At 42.5% G+C, this 21,619-nt stretch overlaps 1 protein-coding gene and 1 long non-coding RNA gene across 3 annotated transcripts in view; one reads left to right on the top strand and one right to left on the bottom strand.

Moving 5' to 3' along the window:
• LOC144763211 (uncharacterized) overlaps positions 1-21,619 on the top strand; it is a 168,665-nt gene that overhangs the window by 129,189 nt on the left and 17,857 nt on the right. The window lies entirely within an intron of this gene.
• The window catches only part of CYP1B1 (cytochrome P450 family 1 subfamily B member 1), a 57,937-nt gene continuing 52,044 nt past the window's right edge, over positions 15,727-21,619 (bottom strand). Inside the window, exon 3 of the mRNA XM_078648589.1 lies at positions 15,727-21,085. Coding sequence (XP_078504715.1) covers positions 20,497-21,085 — 589 coding nt within the window. The 3' untranslated portion in view covers positions 15,727-20,496. The remainder of the gene's footprint in view (positions 21,086-21,619) is intronic.

Here is a 21,619-nt window from a genome sequence, read left to right as displayed (position 1 = left end):
GCGCTGAATAAGGAGGTGGTCGTGGATAAATGTCCCCTGCCCAACATCACACAGATGATGAGGATACTGGAAGGTGCAAGGGTATTTTCAACGTTGGATCTAACCTCAGCCTACTTCCAGATTAGGCTCCATGAAGACTCACAGGACCTAACTTTGTTTGTGACACCCATGGGTGCTTTTAAATTCAAGAGAATGCCGTTTGGGCTGGTCTCCACGGCTGCGGTGTTCCAGAGAATCATGGGGAGCATACTTAGGGGTATCCCCGGAGTCTTATGTTACCAGGATGACGTACTCGTGTTTGGCAGAGACAACGAACAACATGATGGAAGGTTGAGGCAAGTATTGGCGAGATTTAAGGACCAAGGCCTCACTGTAAAAAAAGAAAAGTGCAGGATCAGGTGCAATGAGCTAGACTTCCTGGGACACAAGGTGACCCCGGAGGGTATCCGCCCTAAAGCTGAGTTACAGAACACCATAGCGAATTTGATGCCGCCTAAGAGCAAAGAGGAGATAAATTCCTTCCTGGGAATGCTAGACGTTTATAGTAAATTCGTAAGGAACTTCGCTGGCAGAACCTTTACCATTCGACGCCTGCTCAAGAAAGATGTAGTGTTCAACTGGGACGAAGAATGCCAGAAGGAGTTTGAGGAGGTAAAGAAAGCACTGGCAGAAGCCCCCAGCCTGAAAGCATTTGTTCCCAACAGGAAGACCGTGATAACCACTGATGCGAGCTCGAAAGGACTAGGGGCGGTCCTATCTCAAGTAGGTGTCAAGGGAGAAGAAACCATAGCCTTTGCATCCAGGTCACTACAGAAGTCAGAAACCAACTACTCAGTGATCGAGAAGGAAGCATTAGCGGCACACTGGGCCATGAGCAAGTTCAGAGACTTCATCTCGGGTACCAAGTTTACCCTGCATACCAACCACAAGCCCCTAGTTGAAGTGTTTAGAAAGAAGGGACTTGACGCGATATCGCGCAGAATCAGACGTTGGGTTGTAAGCTTACAAGAATACACGTTCTGTGTTGAATATGTACCCAGAAGGAAAAATCTTGCTGCAGACTGCCTTTCGCGACTGGTAAAAGATAAGACAGAAGACGAGCCCGAACACTTCGAAAATGAAGAAAAAGAAGACTTCCGAACAGAAAACGTATGCGTGATCACCCAAGGGGCCATAAGTGAAGAAGCGTGGAAGGAGGCCTTGGTGGCAGATGACCTATTGAAAAGAGTGAGTGAAAGAGCAAGAGAAGGGTGGAGACATGAAGACAAGCAAAGCAAAACGCTACGCCCATACTGGATGGTCAGGGAAGAGATATCTGAGAATGACGGATGTCTGTTCAGAGGAACAAGGTTGATCCCGCCCAGAGCGGTGAGAGAACATCTGGTGGATTTGGCCCACGATGGACATTTAGGCATCACTAAAACAAAGCAGAGAATGCAAGAGGATTACTGGTGGCCGTGCATGGACTATGACATCGAAAGGAAAGTGAGGGACTGCATCCCGTGCACGGTTAGCGACAAGGTTTTGAAACAACACACTCCACCAATGGTCTGCAGGCCACCTCCCTCGGGACCGTGGGACGAGGTGGCGCTAGATATAATAGGCCCGTTGACTGGAGAAACAAACACACCATACATCTTAGTCCTGGTGGATTTGTATTCAACATGGCCAGAGGTGAAAATCGTACCAAAAATCACCACAAAAGCTGTTGTCGAGTTCTTACGGGAGCTATTCCTCAGAGAAGGCTCACCTAGCAGTTTACTGACAGACAATGGAGTACAGCTACGCTCAAAGGAGATGAAGGAGTTCCTCGAGAGTTATGGGATCGTACACAAGCGATGTGCGCTTTACCACCCTGAAACCAACGGAATGGTAGAACGGTTCAATAAGACCCTGAAGGATAGCATCCAACTAGCCAAGACTAATGGTTTGAACTGGAAGGGAGAAATCATGAAACGTCTGGAAGCCTATCGCCTAACTCCACACCAGACGACGGGTGTAACCCCGTTTGAACTACTCAAAGCGAGAAGACCTAACACCAAACTTTCACCAGGGTGGATGGGTTGGCCGAAAGGTTGGACTGATCACTCTAGAGAGGCTACAGCACTTGACAGACAGGAGAAATCCATGCTAGAGAGGAAGGAAAGATTCGATAGGCTGCACTCCACCCGGGAATTGGGTTTCAGGGTGGGTGACAACATAAAAATCAGAGCACCAACAGGGAGGGCGAGTTGGTCGGTGTTCAGCAGACCCACCAAGGTTGAAAAAGTATTCAGGAACGCAGTGAAGACCCAGGAGGGGAAAATTTGGAACTTGGGAAGAGTAGTGAGGTATCACCCCCCGAAGGAAGTTTCTGTACAGGGGGAAGCGAAGAGAGAAAAGCCCTTAGTGCAAGGTGAACAGCCCCCTAGGAAGCGTGACGAATTAACCCATCCTGCCAACAGGACTAGCCAAAGGGTGGTTAGACTGCCCAGACATCTGGAACAATACGTGACCTAGCTTGCAGAATGTTGTCTGACATCGACATATTGTTTTACTGTTATATTGTTGTTGTGTAGGGAGGGGGGATGTGTGGTATCTCCCACCCTGACCTCCCATCACCTCCCTGCCCTCCTCTCGCCCTGGTACACTCCGTGGTGACATCACTTAGAATGTCACCACTGCGAGGGTTCTAGGGTGAGCGCCGGTGGAGCGGAGTTCCGAGACGTCGCAGAGACGGTTACCTGTGGCTGAGGTCGTGTCAGTATGTACATCTATCTTGTGTAAACTGACCGTGAATAAACCCTGTGTTGAACCCGCATTGGCTGACGGTTTGTATCTTTTCACAGAGAGTCTGTTCTCAGAAGAACCAAAAGCTGAATGAAAGGATGTAACACAAACTGCAACATTTCTTTACAACTGTTTATGTTAGCGTGTGTTCTTAGAGTAGGTTAACACCATTTTCCCATGCTTTTTCACAGGCATTTACCCATACCACTTGTCCGCACTTCAGCTGAATGCTAAAGACTGAACTCTGATTTGCCATCCCTTTTCTGATCTGATTGCAGTTGCTACCACTACTGCATGACTATTTTACTTCATTGCCGAGACTACTGAGTATGGTGAACCTCTCTTTATGGGAAGTACTGCTATTATTGACTGATTGAGTATTGAATTTCATGCTCTATCTCACACTTGCCTCTCAAACGTGAACTCTTTATGGGATCCTGCTAACACTATGTTCGCCCCATTCTTTAGAATAGGAATTCTTTCCTTTATTAGGTGCGCTGAATGCATTATTTGTTTTGATTTGTTTTAACCATATTTTTATTATCAACTCTTTAATTTGACTGATACATTTAACTAATTGAATAAAAGGAAAAGAGCACTTCCTAAACTTTCTAATGAAAATAAACCCTTAAAACTAATTAAAACTCTCATTATTGACTGGCCTTAGAAATAGTATTGTAATTAATTTTTTGGTGATGCTTAGCTCCTTATCTTAGCAAGAAATAGGTATGAAGTTCCTCTGAGGCGTAATGAACACGAGGGAAAGACAAGTGTTAGGCTGAAGTGAATAACAGTAACTCACAGCGCTATTATGGGAGGGGAATTCCTCATTTTGGAACTAGGGCCCTCACACACCCAGCTAGCTAGGTGTCATGCTTCATCGTTTGGGCCTGCCCCTCGTCGGGTCAGCGTTGCAATGCCCGACGGGCATCCAAAAAGGGGCTCTTTAACAGGGATCTTTTGTTCCTGCTGTGTGGTGCTGTGAGGGTAAGGCGCCTAGTATGTGTAAATGGGAGGAAACGTGAGATTAAAACAGGTCAGTTAGTCCTAGAACTAATATTTTTTGGGTAGGTAAACTGCCTGATTAAAAACAGGAGAGTGGTGGATAACTAGGGACTATGGGGCAGATTTACAAGCCCCTTACAACACATTTACGCCGCTGTTGCATCACTTCTGTGATGCAGCAGCAGCGTAAACCATGCACCATGTTGCACCTTATTTACAATGTGACGCATTTAGGGAGATGCGTCACGGTGTAAAGCCCTGCGCCACATGAAACCTGCGTCAGGTTTCATGTGGGTGTTCCGGTGAAGGGTGGACATTCCATCGCAGGAACGCCTTGTAAAAGTGATGCAGTGAAATCTACAAGATTTTACTGAGTCACTTTTACGTCCATGCTGCGTCAAAACCCTGCTCCTGCTTGAAGCAGGCGTTAGGAGTGACACAGCATGTTAGTCATAGGGCGCCCCTGAGCATTGCTGGAGCCGTGTCACGCTTTCGACACCACTCCGGCAATGTGGCGCCCTTATGCCATGGGATGCGACATGCATCTACCCATCCGTGCGCCATGGAGCGCCGTATTGTAAATGCGGCGACTCAGTGGTAGCGCACTGGTAGTTTTGCTTGTCGCAAGTATTCTGGCACATCCCTGCTGATTTATAGAGATGTGCCAGAACTTGTAAATCTGCCCCTATGTGTCTAGATGGATTCGCCCTACTCTTGGTCGGTCAACATGTTTCATGCGATGGGTGTCAGGAGGATCATAGGCAATTCTTCAGGACCAAAATAAAACCTATCTACACATTGTTGTGAGGGAAACCTACCTCCCATGTAGTCTAGGAAATTACCTAGAAAAAAGATATAGGACATAGAAATTTGAGACAGTAAAAACACAACGTATCTCATGGTTTGTCCATGCAACGCAATGGTGGCCTGTATGTGTGCATGCCGTGACAAAACATGTAGGGTATCAGCCACCGTGAGGAAAAGTGTCTTTCTGATCGGCATCATTTGTACCGGGACTCCATTGTTTTTTCATTGCCATCTCGTGTCAAACACTTCCACACGACCCACCTGGTCGTTTCTGCTGATGCCTGAGGAAAATCTAAACTGACACGACAGAGACCATTTTGCAGCCTGCATTTCTGCCCAGGACCTGTCGCACACCGAACCCCCTGTTCTTTGCAGTTCAACAGAAAGCCATGAGACATCCACACCCTGTGTAAACAAGCTTGTTTTCCATCTCCTTCTCCCAGCCTGGTAAACACCCTTGACACCGTGATCAGGTTAGCTGGACAATGGTCTGACTGTTGGACCCTGATCAGGGTGATTAAATAATGACTTGAAAGACTGGCTTTGATCAAGCCGAGTGAACAATGATCTTTGTACCAAGCCTTGACTAGGTCACCAACTACAAACATCGTCTGGATCTGGTTATCAACTGCCCTGATTGAACAATGGACTAACAATAAAAACGACTGGGATGAAAATGTATAAAAAGCTTGTAAGCTACAGAGTGAAGTAGCAGCCTCCTCTGTCTTGTCTCTGACTAGCTTAGGACTCTGTTCCATTACCCGGGCTATTGAAATAAATCTGGGTTCCTCCTGCAGACGAAGGCTCCTGTGTCTCCTTTTACTATGTATGGAAGGTATGGAAGACTTGGGCGGTTCCCCCGCCGCCGAGACCCAGTAAGTGGGTTATCCCGGTTCTTCAACCGGGCCACATGAATCAGACTACCAAAGAACACCTTTGTGGGGACAGCATGGGGGTGGCTCATAGCGGAGTGCAATTAACAATCCACCGGCACCCCATACTTCACGATCCCACATCAAACTATCTGCAATGTACAGACCCTCCAGCTTATCGCGATTTCGCGATTAACGAAAAAATCGCGAAATTAGCGGAAATGCGCAATGGCCGCGATATTTACCATTTCGGCCGCGAAAAGAGTGTCCCTGCTGCCTTTTAAAAAAAATAGTGTCTTCTTAATGGATGTACGCAAACAGCATTAGAGATAAGGTAGAGGAGAGAAGCAGACGAAAAGGCACATGGGGTCAGAGGCGCCGCGCAACTAGAGCATTTCTAAGCATTCGGCAGAGTGGAGCTGCAGGGGCTCTTACGAGGCGTGAAACAACAACTAAGCCTCATTAACATGCAAATGGTCTTCTAAAGACCAGTGAAGTACTCGGGTGCGGCTGGGCGTGGAAGTACACAAAAGCTTCAGATTTGACCTATTGGGAGGAGCGGGCTGTAAATGGCAGTGGGGGTGAAAGGACTTCTATCCTGGCTTGGAGGAGCTGTAAGAAGTCAAGGATGAACAGAGCTGAACAGGGTCACGCCTTTCCTCCACCCCAGCAGCGCCCAGGGCAAACAGCTAATAGGATTGGATATTGCAGCAATGCAAGGACAAGCCAGGCATAGAGAAGAAAGTCGGTTCACCCCGTATAAACATTCGGGAGAGAGGATGTGGCCTAATGGTCAGAAATGCTGGATTTAGACGTCTCGGTGTCTGCTCAACAGCCCGTGATTCTAGGCAATTCAGTTCATCTCCCCGTGCCTATACACATTTTAAAATACAAATCTGATCTTGTGTAATATTAAAGCACTCTAATCCCTTTCGTCAAAATTCGCCCTAAATAGAACTGGATAAAACATTCTTGGTATGTTCACAGCACTTATGTAGACCGCGCCTCATCCAGTGGGCTCGAACCCTTGCAAGGAGTGCATTTCCAACCTCGTGATTAGGCTCTTTTTTCACAAGGATGTGTGCCTGTGATTAAAAAAAAGAACTGTAGTTGCTGATGCTCACATGAACCGAGCACGTCTGAAGTGCGAGAAATGTATTCGCAGAAGCGAGGTTCACTGCCTAACCTGGACCCTTCCGTGAGGCAGGTGGCTGGCGAGAGTTGTGGCTTTGCTTTCTCGTTTTCTTTTAAGCCTGCTGTTTTCCCGTTAATTGATGTTACTAGTGACGCAGCTCATCCAGGGTAGTAGGGGGTGAGGAAACTGGGCGAATGAAAGTGAAAGGTGGAGAAAAGTAGAGAGGAGTGAGCAGGAAAGAAAGAGGGAGGGTGAATGTGCGAGAAAGAGGGCGAGAGAGGAAGGGGAAGAAAGACAGTGTCTGGAAGAACGAAAGTATGAGAGTATGAGAGTTAGAGAGAGAAGAGAGGGCAAGGAAGGGAGAGAGGGCGACAAGAGCGAACTCGAGAAGCAGGGTGCTAGAGAGATCCGAAGATGGAAAGAGAGAGGGACTGGGGAGAAGAGACTGGGCTGATGAGAGAGATATCGATAAGGAGAGAAAGATGTGTGTGTGTGTGTGTGTGTGTGTGTGAGAGAGAGAGGATGAGTGAATGAGGCACAGAAAGGAGGGGGCGTGAGAAACAGAAAGCTGAATGGGACAGTGGAAAGAGTGAAACAGGAAGGAAGATAGAGGAGCTAAAAGCGGCAAAATACAACTAAGAGAGGGAGAATTGGGAGGCAGAAAGAGTGTAAGGAAGGGCGGGTGACGGATGGGGTCACTGGAGGCCTCTTTATCAAGGTCCAGGGCTGCAGCCTCTGTCTCCAGCTCCATGGATTTACCTCCGCAGGCAAGAGAGAGAGAGGGAGAGAGAGAGAGAAAGAGAGCGAGAGAGAGAGAGAGAGAGAAAGAGAGAAAGAAACAGGGAGTCAGAGAGAGAGAGAGAGAAAGAGAGAAAGAAACAGGGAGGTAGAGAGAGAGAGAGAGAGAGAGAAATGGAGGTAGAGAGAGAGAGAGAGAGAGAAAGAGAGAGACAGAGACAGAGAGAAAAAGAGAGGGAGATAGAGAGAGACAGAGAGAGAAAGAACGAGAGAGAGAGAAAGACAAAGAAAAGAGAGAGAGAGAGAGAGAGAGAGAGAGAGAGAGAGAGAGAGAGAGAGAGAGAGAGACAAAGACAAGAGAGCAACAGAGACGGTAAACAGCGTTTACAATGCTGTCATTACATCGCATTACTATTACAACACGGTAGTTACAACGACTGCGTTGTTAGTATGCGATGCATTTACATTGCAAGTCATCACGACTTTCTGTAGGGGGCGCTGAGGTATTGGAAATGAATTCCAACACCTTCCCTACTGTTGCGCAAACTGGAATAGGTAAGTAAAGAGTGTAATAAGAATACCGTGCTCTGCAGCCCCGAGGTTCAGCCGGCAGATGTACAAAATCGGATGAATTTAATTCTCCTTATTTAATGCGACCCAATATAATTGCATCCTAGACGCTAGCAATTACAGGCCGGAATTTTCTGCAGGAGGCACATTGAGAGATATGTTAACTGTACTGTTAAGGGCTTATCCTTATTTACCCTTTTGGCATTCTGCTAATCTCCGATCTATGCCCTGCTTGACAGCTACTCACTCTCCACGCTATTGAGCCCTTTGTTGTAGGAAAAATGGCCAAATAAAATGCCGCAAAATTGCCGCTAAATTTCCATATTTGTGCCGCTAAATTTCCATTTTTGTGCCGCTAAATTTGCTAATCCATGCCGCTATATCCTGGGGGGTCTGAATGTAATACTGGGTGCCCAGGGCCGCACAACATCAATAGATCAGGTTGTGTACTTACCAGCACTCACTGAGAGCTCCTCACGGGAAGTGGGGAAGAAGCAAAAGTGGCTGTTTACTGTGACATTGTAAGCCGGGTAACTGCTGGGATGAAATTACATGTATAGAAAAAGGCAACTGTGAATAAAAACCCACAGTCTATTTGTAGTGAAAATGTCATGCACTATGGGTATCAAGGTGAATGTAATACAAAACTTCTCCGAGTGACTGCCTACAGAAGGATGAAGTCGTGGCAGTTCGCATAGGGGAATGTAAGTGAGGTAGAAATCTCTATGCCGTGAGAGAAACTTTCTCGCCAGCAAGTGTATATCTGAGTGGCAGCCATCATTGAGAGAGTGTTATTGGCAATACTCTGCAAATGTGCATCTGTGTGGCAGACATCTTATAGAGGGTGTAAGGAGCTGCTGTGTGTGTAGGCACATGCTGGATGTAAATATCTTCTAGCCAAAGACTTACATATTAAAACATTAAACGCCCCACTCTAAACGTATAGAAAGTCATGAGGGACAAGAATGCAATTGGATAATCTGGTATATGGTGTGGAATCGTGGTTCATGCACAATCAAGGTACAAATGTCTGTGACTAGCCCATGATGACAGGTGAGATGTTCTGGAGCGTAGGGCCAGTTCTAATTGAGCGCACTGCACTGGATATCATCACTGAATCCCTCTCAGTCTGTTGATAATCTGTGGACCCATCTCTGCTCTATTCTAAACAGAGCTGTCTGTGTTGTCTGTGTGTGCACTTCTAGGACCAGCCAACGTAGAGATTCAGGCAGGTGGTTAGCATCTTTGAAATGTGGATACATTTTAGTAGTAACCCTTTGGCAGTGTATATTACTTTTGTGTTCTGTTATCCGGGTTTTGACCATCCGCATTGTCATACCTATGTATTTCAAGCCACAGGGGCAGGTGATCATATAGATGCATTGCGTGGTATTGCAGTTTGTATGTCTGGTTAATGTCCATTTGAACCTGGCTGATAGGGTAACCTCTTTGGCAGCTGAGGAAAGACGACATACTGCGCAGGAGCCACAAGGATAATGACCCGTAACTGGTGGGAGATCCCACAGGGGTCTTTGTACAATAGACTTGGCTGGTGTAGGTCTTGTGTGTACCAAGATGTTCTTTAGATTCCTGGTCCTCTTGTATGCAAACCTAGGCCTAGGAATGCGTAGGTCATGTGTACCAAGTAGAGCCCAGTGTTTAAGAATGAGCTTCTTGTTTCAGGCTGAGTCAGGGGTAAATGATGTTACACATGTCAGTGTCTCAGTGGTGGGTTTGGTATGTACCTCAAGGAGTGCCTCTCTGGGGTTATTCCTTGCTCTTTTCCAAGAGTCCCTGATCTGTCGTTCAGGGTAGCCCTGTAGAAAATTGACAGCGATCAGTGTTAGCATTTAGCTGAAGCCATATTGTTTTCGGCAGTCATTTTGTCTGCCATGTGTTCACCATGTGCTTTTTTCTTCTTCTTTGTCGTTTACCCTTGTGCTCTGCTTAGAGGACTAGCTATATTTAGACTCTGCCACTCTGCACATGCGCAGAGGAATCTGTAACTGTTCATACACATGCTTTATTTGTAACTGTCAGGTTGATTTCACTGGAGTCAGCAACTGCTAGCTCCTCCCTTACGGGTGACTGTGCATTTCTGTCTGACTATTAATGTACGTAACTCTCCTATGTGTGCTTGTACCGCCTTATTTTGACCCCCTGTGTGGGTATAAAAGACCCATGGTTCTTCTACTCCTTGTGCTTCTTCATACACTGCCGAAGGGTGTTGTGTGAATGTAGTTCCACCTCATGAGGTTTAATAAAACTCTTGTTTTACATTTCAGTTTCCGTGCCAACTTCTATTTACTTGTCTGAGGACTTGCGTGCAGAGAAGGGCGAACCCCTAGCACTGGTAGGACTGGCTGAGGCACACATTTTCAGCCCCTCTGTCTGAGGTTAGAAGCCAGAATGTTTGCTTCAGTCTTATAATCTGTGAGGGAGTTACAGTTACGTCTTATCCGTAAAAACTGGCCAACGGGTAAGTTGTCTTTGAGTGCCCTTGGGTGATGGCTACTGTATAACAACAGACTATTGCGGTCTGTGGGTTTCTTGTATAGTGTTGTACTTAATAACCCATCATTCAAGTTAATGTTCAGATCCAGGAAAGGAATGGTGGTATCTGAGATGGTAGGTGTAACCAGCAGGAACTTATTTTGGTTATTGATCCATCCTCCAAATTCTTCACAAGTGGTGCGGTTACCTTTCCAAAAAATTAGGATGTCGTCTATAAAACGCCTCCATAACTTCAAGTTATTGACGTATGGGTTGTTGATAGTATTGATGACATCCTTTTCAAAAGCAGACATGTAAAGACAGGCCACACTAAGGGCGAAGGTGCTCCCCATTGAAGTACCCTGGCCTTGATGATATAATTGTTTTATTAACTCAAAAATGTTCTCAGTCAAGGCCAGGGTCGCACATCCCATAATGAAGGACACAGGAGTAGGTGAGGTCCACTCTGAGGTATTGAGTGCTGTTTCAATGACTGCCAGGGTAGCCCTTTGTGGGATATTCATGTAGAGAGCCTCCACGTCCAATGTGACGAGGAGGTCTATTTCATCAGTGCTCTGTGTCTCCTCAATAATTCTAAGGATATCTGTAGTATCCCGTACAAAAGATGGTGCCTGTCTCACAAGGGGCTGCAAGAAGTAATCACAGAATTTGGACAATGGCTCAAGTAGTGAGCGGATGCCCGAGACAATGGGGCGACCTGGAACCGGGGTAATACCCTTGTGTTTTTTAGGCAGGGTATAGAAATATGGCACCCTTGGTTCCTTGGCAATCAAAAAATCGGCGAGCACCTCAACTGGCACCTTGTTACTGTTTGTGGTAAAGGTAGAGGGGTTCCTCAACCCAGAGTCATCCTGTTCAATCATAGGTCTGTCCTGAAAATAGGATTTCAAACAAATTTTCCTAAATAGGTTCTGAACCTCACAAATGTCTCTGAACTTGTCCACCCTTGGTGTGGGGACAAAGCCCAAGCCTTTCTCAAGTACTGTTTTCTCAATCTCAGTCAGTGACCTGTGCGAGAGGTTCACCATGAATTCCTTTTGCCTTGGGTCTTTCTCTGTGTCTCTATATTGTGGGCCGGCTGGTCTTGCCATTGTACCTGCTTCTGCGGTCCTCTTTTGTTGCGCCCTCTTCCTCTGCCCCATCCTCTGCCTAAAAAAAGGGGGTTGCTATTATGGAAGAACTAGGGTAGTCCCTGTTGGTATGAGGGGAACTACCAAAACAGAGGAGGTGGACTCTGGTAGGTTGATATGTTATAATACTGATTAGCACGTTGTGTCCTTCTAGAGTTGTTAATTCCCCAGCTGCCTGTACTTGAGTCACTGTTGGTGGAACCCCTCCTGTCCAAATTGTCGACGGATGAGTAGCTTGTCCTTGCTGACGTGTAATCAGCCTTTAGGTAAGGAAATCCTTTTTCTTCAACAAATTCTTGTATGTCCTTTTAAAGCTTCAATATTATTTGCTTCATTAGATAGTCCTCATTTTCAGCAAACTCAGTGTTGATTTCTTCTAGCTTGGTTTTAAAGGCTGTCAACTGTTTGGTTGTCTTAAGGGATCCTTCAGCAATTTGGATTTTTACTAGGAGTGTATCTGCAATCCTTCTGGCTGTGTTAAATATTAACACTAGCCAGTCCCTAATGCATTTCCATGCAACTAGGGACCACTCCTTTTTAAAGGTTGCATCATCCAGAAAGAGCCTTGAAAAGATATTGACAATTAAGCCATTTGGGGCTATATTAACCTGCAAATACTCTGTCATTAATGTGCCCTGGAGGGTGATCTTCAACCACTCCTTTTTCATGGATTTCAAGGAGTTCCAGTCATCTAAATGTGTCCCTGAGGCTGAGCTACCCTCTGCTACCAACAGCGAGGGAGTTCTGTCTAGAATTTCTGCTACTGCTTCGTCACTGAAGCTCAGACTCTGATTGTTATCCATGAATATGGAGAAGAGGTCAGGATTAACCCCGAAAGCACACCAGGAGTGCTTAGTGTGCTACAAAATGGACCAGGCAAGATACGTCAGTTATTCCTGGTAACCTTATCAAATGTCCCACAGGCGTACCCGTGCTTACAATTTATACAAAGGAAGGGACAGAGGGGCTTATTTAAAGAGGTCCAGCATACATGTCCAACGTGTATAGCAAGAAATAGGTATGAAGTTCCTCTGAGGCGTAATGAACACGAGGGGAGGGCTTTTTCATTCATAGTAGGGGCTTGCATTGATCAGACCCACGGTACCCCTTTTTCCCTCCAACGCCTAGTGCATGATACTGAAGACTGGGTTTTGATGGATGGGGTCCTCCTTAACACAGCTAAATTTCACTTTTACAGGACACTAAATTTGGTGTCCGTTACGACCGCCGGATACTGTTGAGGCTTGTCATTTTTAAGCCATAGGTGAGCAATATTTCTGTTTTTTCTGGCTACATAGAATACAATACCCTGTTGCTGTGCGATTTGACCTGTGTGATTTATTCTCACTTTGATGCTTCACCATTAGCACGTTTGTGTGACATGTTTTTTCATGGCATGCACACATACAGGCCACCATTGCGTTGCATGGACAAACCATGAGATACGTTGTGTTTTTATTGTTTCAAATTTCTAAGTCCTCTATCCTTTTTCTAGGTAATTACCTAGACTACGTAGGTGGTAGGTTTCCCTCACCACATCGTGTAGATAGTTTTTTATTTGGTCCTGAAGAATTGCCTATGATCCTCCTGACACCCATGGCATGAAACATGTTGACCCACCGAGTGTAGGGCGAATACATCTAGACCCATAGTCCCTAGCTATCCGCAACTCTCCTGTTTTTTTATCAGGCAGTTGACCTATCTGAATAAAATTAATTCTAGGACTAACTGACCTATCTTAATCTCAGTTTTCCTCTCATCTACACACACTAGGCCCCTTACCCTCACAGCACCACATGGCAGGAATAAAAGATCCCGTTAAAGACCCCTTTTTTGGGTGCCCGTCGGGTATTGCAAAGCCGAACCGACGAGTGGCAGGCCCAAAGGATGAAGCATGACACCTAGCTTGCTAGGTGTGTGAGGGCCCTAGTTCCAAAAGGAGGAATTCCCTTCCCATAATAGCATTGTGAGTTACTGTTATTCACTTCAGCCTAACACTTGTATCTTTCCCTCGTGTTCATTACGTCTCAGAGGAATTTCATACCTATTTCTTGCTATACACGTTGGGCATGTATGCCGGACCTCTTTAAATAAGCCCCTCTGTCCCTTCCTTTGTGTAGATAGCTCCTTATCTTCTCATAAACTATGGCAAAGTTCTGCCACAGAGAAGAACAAACAGTTGAACGGGGATCAACACTGTTGATGCGAGATAGAGATGCTAAACTGTTTTTAAATTGATTCCTGCTCCAGCAACAGCATGAAAGGCCTTTTTAGCCTTCTGGACAAGAATAAATCCTTGAAACAAGGCAACTGCTGAATACCAATAAAGCAAATACACCACGTTATCAGCATGACTTCTATCAAAGTTGCTGCAAGAAAAGGCATCCTTTGGAGTTTTAGAAGAAAAATCAGGCAAAGAAGTGATGATTCAAAAAGGATCCAGTGAACAGAAACAACAGCAAATATGTTAGGAGTGACTAACACAGTAAGGGTTTTGAAACTCCTATGTCAAAAGTATTGAGGACAAGCCATCTTTAAATTAGGTCCATCTTTTGGGACCGCATTGAGAGCATTAAGTCATCTATGTTAATTTGCACTCCAAAGTCACAATAGCTAACCATTCCAGTGTTTCACTGGTGCGAACGAAAGAAGGAGAAAATTGGCACCAGTTGTGTATTAAAAAATCACACCAATCTCCATCAGTAGTTATAGACAATCTTTCAAACTCGAAAAAAGCATTTGTACCCATTGACAGGAGCCATTAAAATGACAATGTCATTGTGGGAGCTTTATTAGTTATTGCTCTTTGAGTAACTGTTTCTGTGGGCAGAATGGGTAGCTCTTACACATCCTACATAGTATTGCCAGGTAATTTCCAGTTCTAGCAATATTCATGTTAAAGTCTTAGAAGCATGAATTGAATTTCAAACCCTTTGAGAGCCCATAACATTTTTTAATCAACATTTTTCAATGGAAAGAACAAGATGGGCTAAATACTTTGATTGAGGAGAGGAACCCTTTGTCTGTAACAACACAATTTTTATAACGTTTTATTGCAAGTTACCATCTTGTTTGCAATATGAGCATTGTCTCTTTATTCTTTTGTATAGAGATGGAGTTTCTGTTAATTATTCTTATTGCCTCACTTCATTACATTTACCAGACAAATGTTGATTATAATACTTGTTTTTCTAAAGGGCAGCTCAGATAAGGGCGTGTCAACATGTTTTACACTATAGCAATGATGGGGGTGAGGTTAAACCCCTACAGAGAACTAAAAAGTAACAATTTAGGGCAGAGTATCATAGATAAACATAATGAGAATCAGAACAGTTGAAAACCAGTCTCAACAAAAAGGACAGAGAGAAGAAAACAGTAAATAAAAGACACACTAGGCTGAATGCCAGGAACAAGTAAGAGGTCAGAAAAAGAAAGAAGCAGCGGGTAATGAGGGAGGAAAGGGAAGCTTTAAGTTGAAAGGTTTTATGAAATTAGAAATAAAAGGGAATCTATGACCATTTTCAGGGTCGGGATGTACCTGAAAATGTTTTGTGAATACTCACAAATGTGTAGCTTTATCATGGGCATTCTTGACCTGAATGAAAACACCCCACCCATAGGAAGAGATTTATTCACATGGAAATTACAAAATGTTTTGTGAATGAGAACTGTAATGTTTTCACATTAGACTTTTTAATATATTTTTTATATAACCTAAGTATTTTTTTAATGAAATCTTATTTTCAAAGATAATATATGTTTTAAAGTTAAAATCGTTTGTAAGAGTTGCATTTCAAAATACTTACCACTTCTTTAATGATAGTGTAGCTTTCTATAATTTTGTAGTCGATAAGTCGGACTTAACATGCAAAGTATAGGAAGTCAATATTTGTGTTTCTGATATATTATTGGCCATATTTTTGTTGGCAATATTTTGTCAGACAAGCATTCCACACTAATGTGATGCATTGAATAGCAGGGTTCTTTCTATTTTGTGCAAGAATGCTGTGTGGGTTCAATATATGTGAAAACATTTAACAGGAGAGATTTCCTGTTTCTTCTGTTCCAAACAAAGTAGATACAACTCACATATATTTAACCTGATGTCTATCTGTTACTAAGCACTCATTTAGCATTGATATGCAAGATGTTTACTTAACTAGAACAAAACATTGTATCCAAAGACTCCTTGACAGGGTGTTTATTTCAGGAAAGCAGAGTGGGACTTGGGTAACATGGAATCCTAATGGCTTAAATGAACACTGATAATAGCGGTTATATGCAGCATTCATTTGTTTTGCCTTATGCTAACTATCTCTAATATGAAGATTTAGCAAAATGTAATGCAGAATTACAGGCTACTAAAGTAAGCATGCAAACTTCACAAGATAGGCACTGACCCTCCAATGTAATCGAGTCATTTTTTATAGATAAATGGCAATTCTCCAAAGTTTCCAAAAATAGAAATTCAAATAATCAGAAAACCAGAATGAAAATAGAAATTCAAATAATCAGAAAACCAGAATGCTCTTATTTACTAAAAATATTTTAAAAACACCAAATTAATATTTGAGGAACTTAGAACGAAAGACAGGTGCATACTAAAGGATACATTCTTCCTTCCTTTAACATTGCCAGTGGACTTAGAGTGTTCTTTTATTGCTAATATAACAGGGGAAAAAACATCACATTTCACAACATTATCTTTTAACTCTTAAAAAGATAATGCAACGCATTTCATAGAAGTGTATTTTTATTCAATATTCCGGTGCAAATTCCAAATGGCATAAAAGTAGTTTATTGATGAAATCATTCATTTGAATTTCAACAAACTACATTATTTGAATGACCAAAGTAATGTTTATACATAGATAAACATACATAATATCATTTATTAACAAGAAACCATGTTACAATATAAAAGGTAAGATTTAGTAGTAAGCAGGTATATGCCTTAAAGACAACGGAAAGAATACAAAAATATAAGAAGATTAAATAAAAATAATTACAGATGGTCTTTGTGTTACAAATAACTTCTGTACAAATTTGTATCTATACACTACATTTGTAAAAATAATGCTGTCCCTAACTGTATGATCTAATGTAGACCTAAACATATAAAAATACATTTATTTAGGAACATTCACAGACAAAGGCTAAGTTCTTTAATATTGACTCCTCCTGAGCAAGTCAGGCGATCCATGGCGATTCTTCTCTGTGAATAAAAAGAAACTCCTATAGGACGTATACTTTTTTAGCTCAAGGGACATTGAACAAGAAATAAACACTGATCCCACTCGTTTGCACACTGATATAGTAAAATACTGTAGATTAAAAAGAAGGCACTTGAATTATTCACTACCCACACACCACCATTTCTAGAGAAAAGGTCATGTTTATGCTTTGACAAATAGGCTGCCAAACAGTTGAAGCAGAGGTAGCACCTCCTTTGCCACCTCATCTGAAGATCAGCCAGCTAAAATGATTATTTCCTGCATGTACAGCATGCCTTTATCACAGAAAATGCATCAGCTGCCATGATGGAAATAATTTTCTGAAAAGTTCCGCCAGCCCCCCAGCCCATGGTGTTCATCGTCTTTGGTGTGCTGAGATATCTCTTCTAGTGTATGCGGACATTAATCTGATTTTTCCTCCTCAGTATCACCATGCTTTTATTACTGCACAGCTCTATATAAGGCATAAACATTTAAAAGATGTTTATATGTTTTTCACAAAATAGATTTCTCCTATTTGCCCTTTTCAATTTTGTTTTACAATGTTTCTACATGAAAATACAAAACACCATATCAGATGTCTCAAACCTTGTGGCTAAAGAAACGGTTGCACTATAAACACAATAGACGTCTATGTACCTGTACTAGTTTCAGAGTATCAGAAACTTAAAACTCTGAGTTCACCCATTTCGCTAATGAATCAGGCTCAACAGGTCTGTGCTTTGGTTGTGAAGCAATATTATTTTCAGTTTTGCGTGAGTAAATTGGCATATACATTTTGAAGGAAAAGTATTAATATCCTCCACAGAACTGGGGACCTTGGTTGGTCTTTGTGCAAATTGTTCTGAAGTCAGAGCCAGAAGAGACTGATAGTTCATAAATACATATAGCTTAAAAGTCTCACAGCTTCTTGGTAAAGGCTTTCACAGTATCACAGAAAATGTACAGTGCACTCAAACAGTTGGAATTTTTATACAATAGTTTGCTTCTACTATCTCGTTTAATATACCATATTGATTATCAATTTTATTTTTACAGTTTTAACAATTTCTTTATTCTGTAATATATGTTTTGTCTTAAATTTAAAAAGTAGCACAAGAACTGGTATATACTGCAGCTACACTAGTTGTATGAAAGTATTAAGCAAAAACAAAATGCAAATGTTGTGAAAGCAAAACACAAGCTTTACAGAATACATATTTCTATCCAAATATTGTTTAGTGACAATTCTTCACTTAAGCAGGTACATACATGTGAATATAAACCTAATGTTTCTGTTCTAGTATTACACTAAATGTCTGTATTACACCGGTAAGCAATGCAGCCATTTCAAAATGATTGAATGTAAGTATACATTTCATATATTAAAAATCAATTGCATATAATAGTGGTTTAACTGGGTGATCATGTGGGTCTCAAACAATACTTCACTAGAGTTAGGGGAGCAGCTGACATTACCTAGAACCACTTTTACTTAACAGACAAACATTATCCTTTCATGAAACCTATTTCATTTTAAGAATCAGAACCTAGGGGTCGATTATTAAGGGGGGCGGATTGCCATAGCCATATGGGCGGTGGCGATCCGCCCTCCATTATTCCCCGCCCTCATGAAATTTACCCCCCGCCTGATTATGTTGGCGGGGGTGACCGTGGTGTACAGGAAGACCGCCTGCCGCTTTTCTGCCCGATCAATGAGTTGACTGGGCGGAAAAGGTTTTAATATGGTGGTGGTGTCTGTCAGACACCACCATCCATATTACAATACATGCTGTGATGTGCCTTTCCGTGGTTGCGTTGGCGCCACGGATAGGCATGTGGTCTTTGCTATTGGGGACCCGTAGCGGGACCCCAGGAATTTTGGGGGGAGAGGGGTGCACATGGGGGTACCTATGGTACCACCCTGCTTTTGCATGCACAACATAGTAGGCACCACATGGTGCCTGCCACGTTGTGCATGCAAATGCACAACATGCATTTTTGGCATTGCAGCGGGCGGCGCTGAAAGCACCGCCCGCTGCAATGTTGAAAATGCAGGATGTGCCTTCCAGTGTGGCAGGCGCATCCTAATCACCCCCACATGACCGCCGCACTTATGACGGGCATTACCTTTTTACGTCGGAATTGCAGGCGGACAAAGTGCGCCCGCCATCCTAATGATGCCCCTAGTGTGGTCATCTCGCACTGATTTATAAGAATATTTAAAAATGACTTTTTTGACATGGCCTAAGGACCTTAGTTATGCCTAGCAAGAGGCCTCCGACTTTCTGAAAATTGATCAGCCAAGGTCCATTAAATCAGGATAAATTCCAATCACTGTTAGAAAACACCGTTTTTTTTTAACCAAGCTGTGTTACTACCTACCCAGCTAGTTTATTCTAACTTGCCTTTAAAAGTTCCACTGTTTTTAAAACTCAAATCCATACTCAAATTGTTATAGAGTAATATAGAATGTTCTACTGTTCTACCAATTAAGGATTTGCCAAGAATATGTGCCATTCCAGAAAGTAAAACAAAATTACATCACCAGAGTGTGCTAGGATGTGAAATTATGAACAGAAATCAAATACATTCTAATGTTTAGTCACTGGCCAACGCTGACATTATAGGTTTTCCTCTTTCTCAAAGTCTGTTCTGGGAGATGAATTCTTTTAAATCTATTTTTTAGTCATTTTTAAATTCCCTATGTGGCAATATCAACCATGTAGTCATCCATATGTTCAAGGGGAAATACTGAATAAAACTGTGATTTTAGAATGCCAAAAAATAGGATTTACATGATTATTTAGGGCCTGATTTAGTGTAGGTTGGTTAAATTAATTTCCTCAATATGTGTAATTTTCATTGGAGGGTTCTCTCCCTGAGGAAATGCTATTAGTGTTCTATAGCAGATGAATGGTAATCCCTTTGGTGGTAAAACTTCAGACGAAATAACATGTATGGAAGAAATTACATTACTACTGCTTTTCAAAGAATTATAGGTGAACAATTGTTCTCTAAATCAGGCCTAGGTGTATTCTCATTATGATTCAATATACCAAGTCAGTTCAATTACTTCTTTCTAAATACATCAATAAGACACTGCCTATGAACGTGTTTACCACTCTCAGCTGCTACCTTTCAAATCCAAGATCTTTACTACTGCAAAGAAACTGTAGAAATATAAGAGGCTATTTTTGTATTCACATTCTTCATTGTGGATGCATTTTTTTCTCTTCTGCTGTCCATGGAATCGGTCCCATGTTTATATGATAGTGGAGAATACTATTAAAGTTGTCTGAAAAGAGGATGGGAAGCCAGGAGTCCACTCCAGTAGAATTGCTCTTTCCACACATTGGTTAACATTTTGTTTTTCACATGGGACAATTAAAAAAAGGATTTATGCTCAGATTGTCTGTGTGTACATTTGGAAACCGTCCTTTACTATCTTCCAAGCTGAAAGAAAATCTTGATAGCTGTATAATAGGTATATATATATGCTTCTCTTTTTCACCTGTAGTCAGTTATGACAGTGTTTTCCAGTAGCAAGCATTATAATTAATAGTTTAATCACATTTAGAATTTAGCTGCATTTGGATGGATGGCTGTTTTATCTCACTGTTTGTAAATAAGATCTTTTGGAGCTTTTAAGGCAAAACTGCCACTTGGAGTATTGACAACATTCAACTAAAGTCTTCTATTACTCTGTTTAATCGTTACTGTTTATAGATATGGCCAGATTCTTACTGGAAATTGTGATCAGTTTCTTGCCTTTGGACAGCCATATCCAGCAACTCCATACCATCCCTCAGACTTACTGTAACTGAATATGGTTTGGGTTTAATGCTCAAACCATAGACACATTCTAAGCTCATGCTCTCATTTGGATTTGCAGTGAATGTACATTGATGGGCCAGCAGTGAAGCAAAAAGAAAGAGCTGCATCTTGGATAGTTCTTCTCCAATGCACCGCCGTTTGCCCAATGAGAAGATCATTACACTGCTAGTAAGGTCTTTGTTGAGAAAGCCTTCACTATCCAGGAATCTTGATGGATTGAATTCTTCTGGGTTCTGCCATTTCTGTGGATCATGATTCACGGACCACTGATTGACAAATACCACAGTGCCTTTTGGAATGTGGTATCCCATGATGGAGGTGTCAGTGGTGGTAGCATGGGGAATGGTAACAGGCACAAAGCTACTGAAGCGCATTAACTCATGAAGGAATGCCATAACATATGGCAAGTTAGGCTGATCTTCCACACAGGGTAGACGGTCTCTGCTCACAACTTTATCCACCTCTTCTTGAAGTTTAGTTTGAATATCTGGATACCTGTAAAACAAGAAATAAAGTTACATTTCAAGGGACTGTAAAACATACAATACATTTAAGTTGCATTATCATTACTATAGTTATACTAATATGTTACTTTACATCTGAATACTGATTTATTTATTGATTTTTTAATGAAACACAGCATTCTGTTACTGGATGTTCATCTTGTCACAGTCACAATAGTTTACTCGCTTGCATGTGAAACTGCTATCTTGACTTTTTGTTGCCCCAATTGTCACTCTCATAGAGAGTGTGTGCTGAGGCCGAGACCTGACCATGGTGAATCTGAAGATCAGAATATGTTCTGCGACCTTGAGGGTTTTGCTTTAAGCATGCCCTCTCTTGCTTGGAATAAGGCCCAATCCCTGGGTTGCTGACATGAATCATTAGTGGCAGCATACTGATGTTGTGGATTAATAGTTCTAACCAGACCTTTTTTCTCTACTGAGGAGAGTGCTGCCTATTAGCCCTATTCCTGAAAAGGTTCTGTGTAGGTGTAACAGCTAGAACTTTGTGATGACATTTTGTGTG

This window comes from Lissotriton helveticus, chromosome 6 (genome assembly GCF_964261635.1).
Source record: "Lissotriton helveticus chromosome 6, aLisHel1.1, whole genome shotgun sequence".
Taxonomy (NCBI): Eukaryota; Metazoa; Chordata; class Amphibia; order Caudata; family Salamandridae; genus Lissotriton; species Lissotriton helveticus.
The sequence above is the reverse complement of the archived record's forward strand: the minus strand, read 5'-3'. Positions and strand labels throughout refer to the sequence as shown.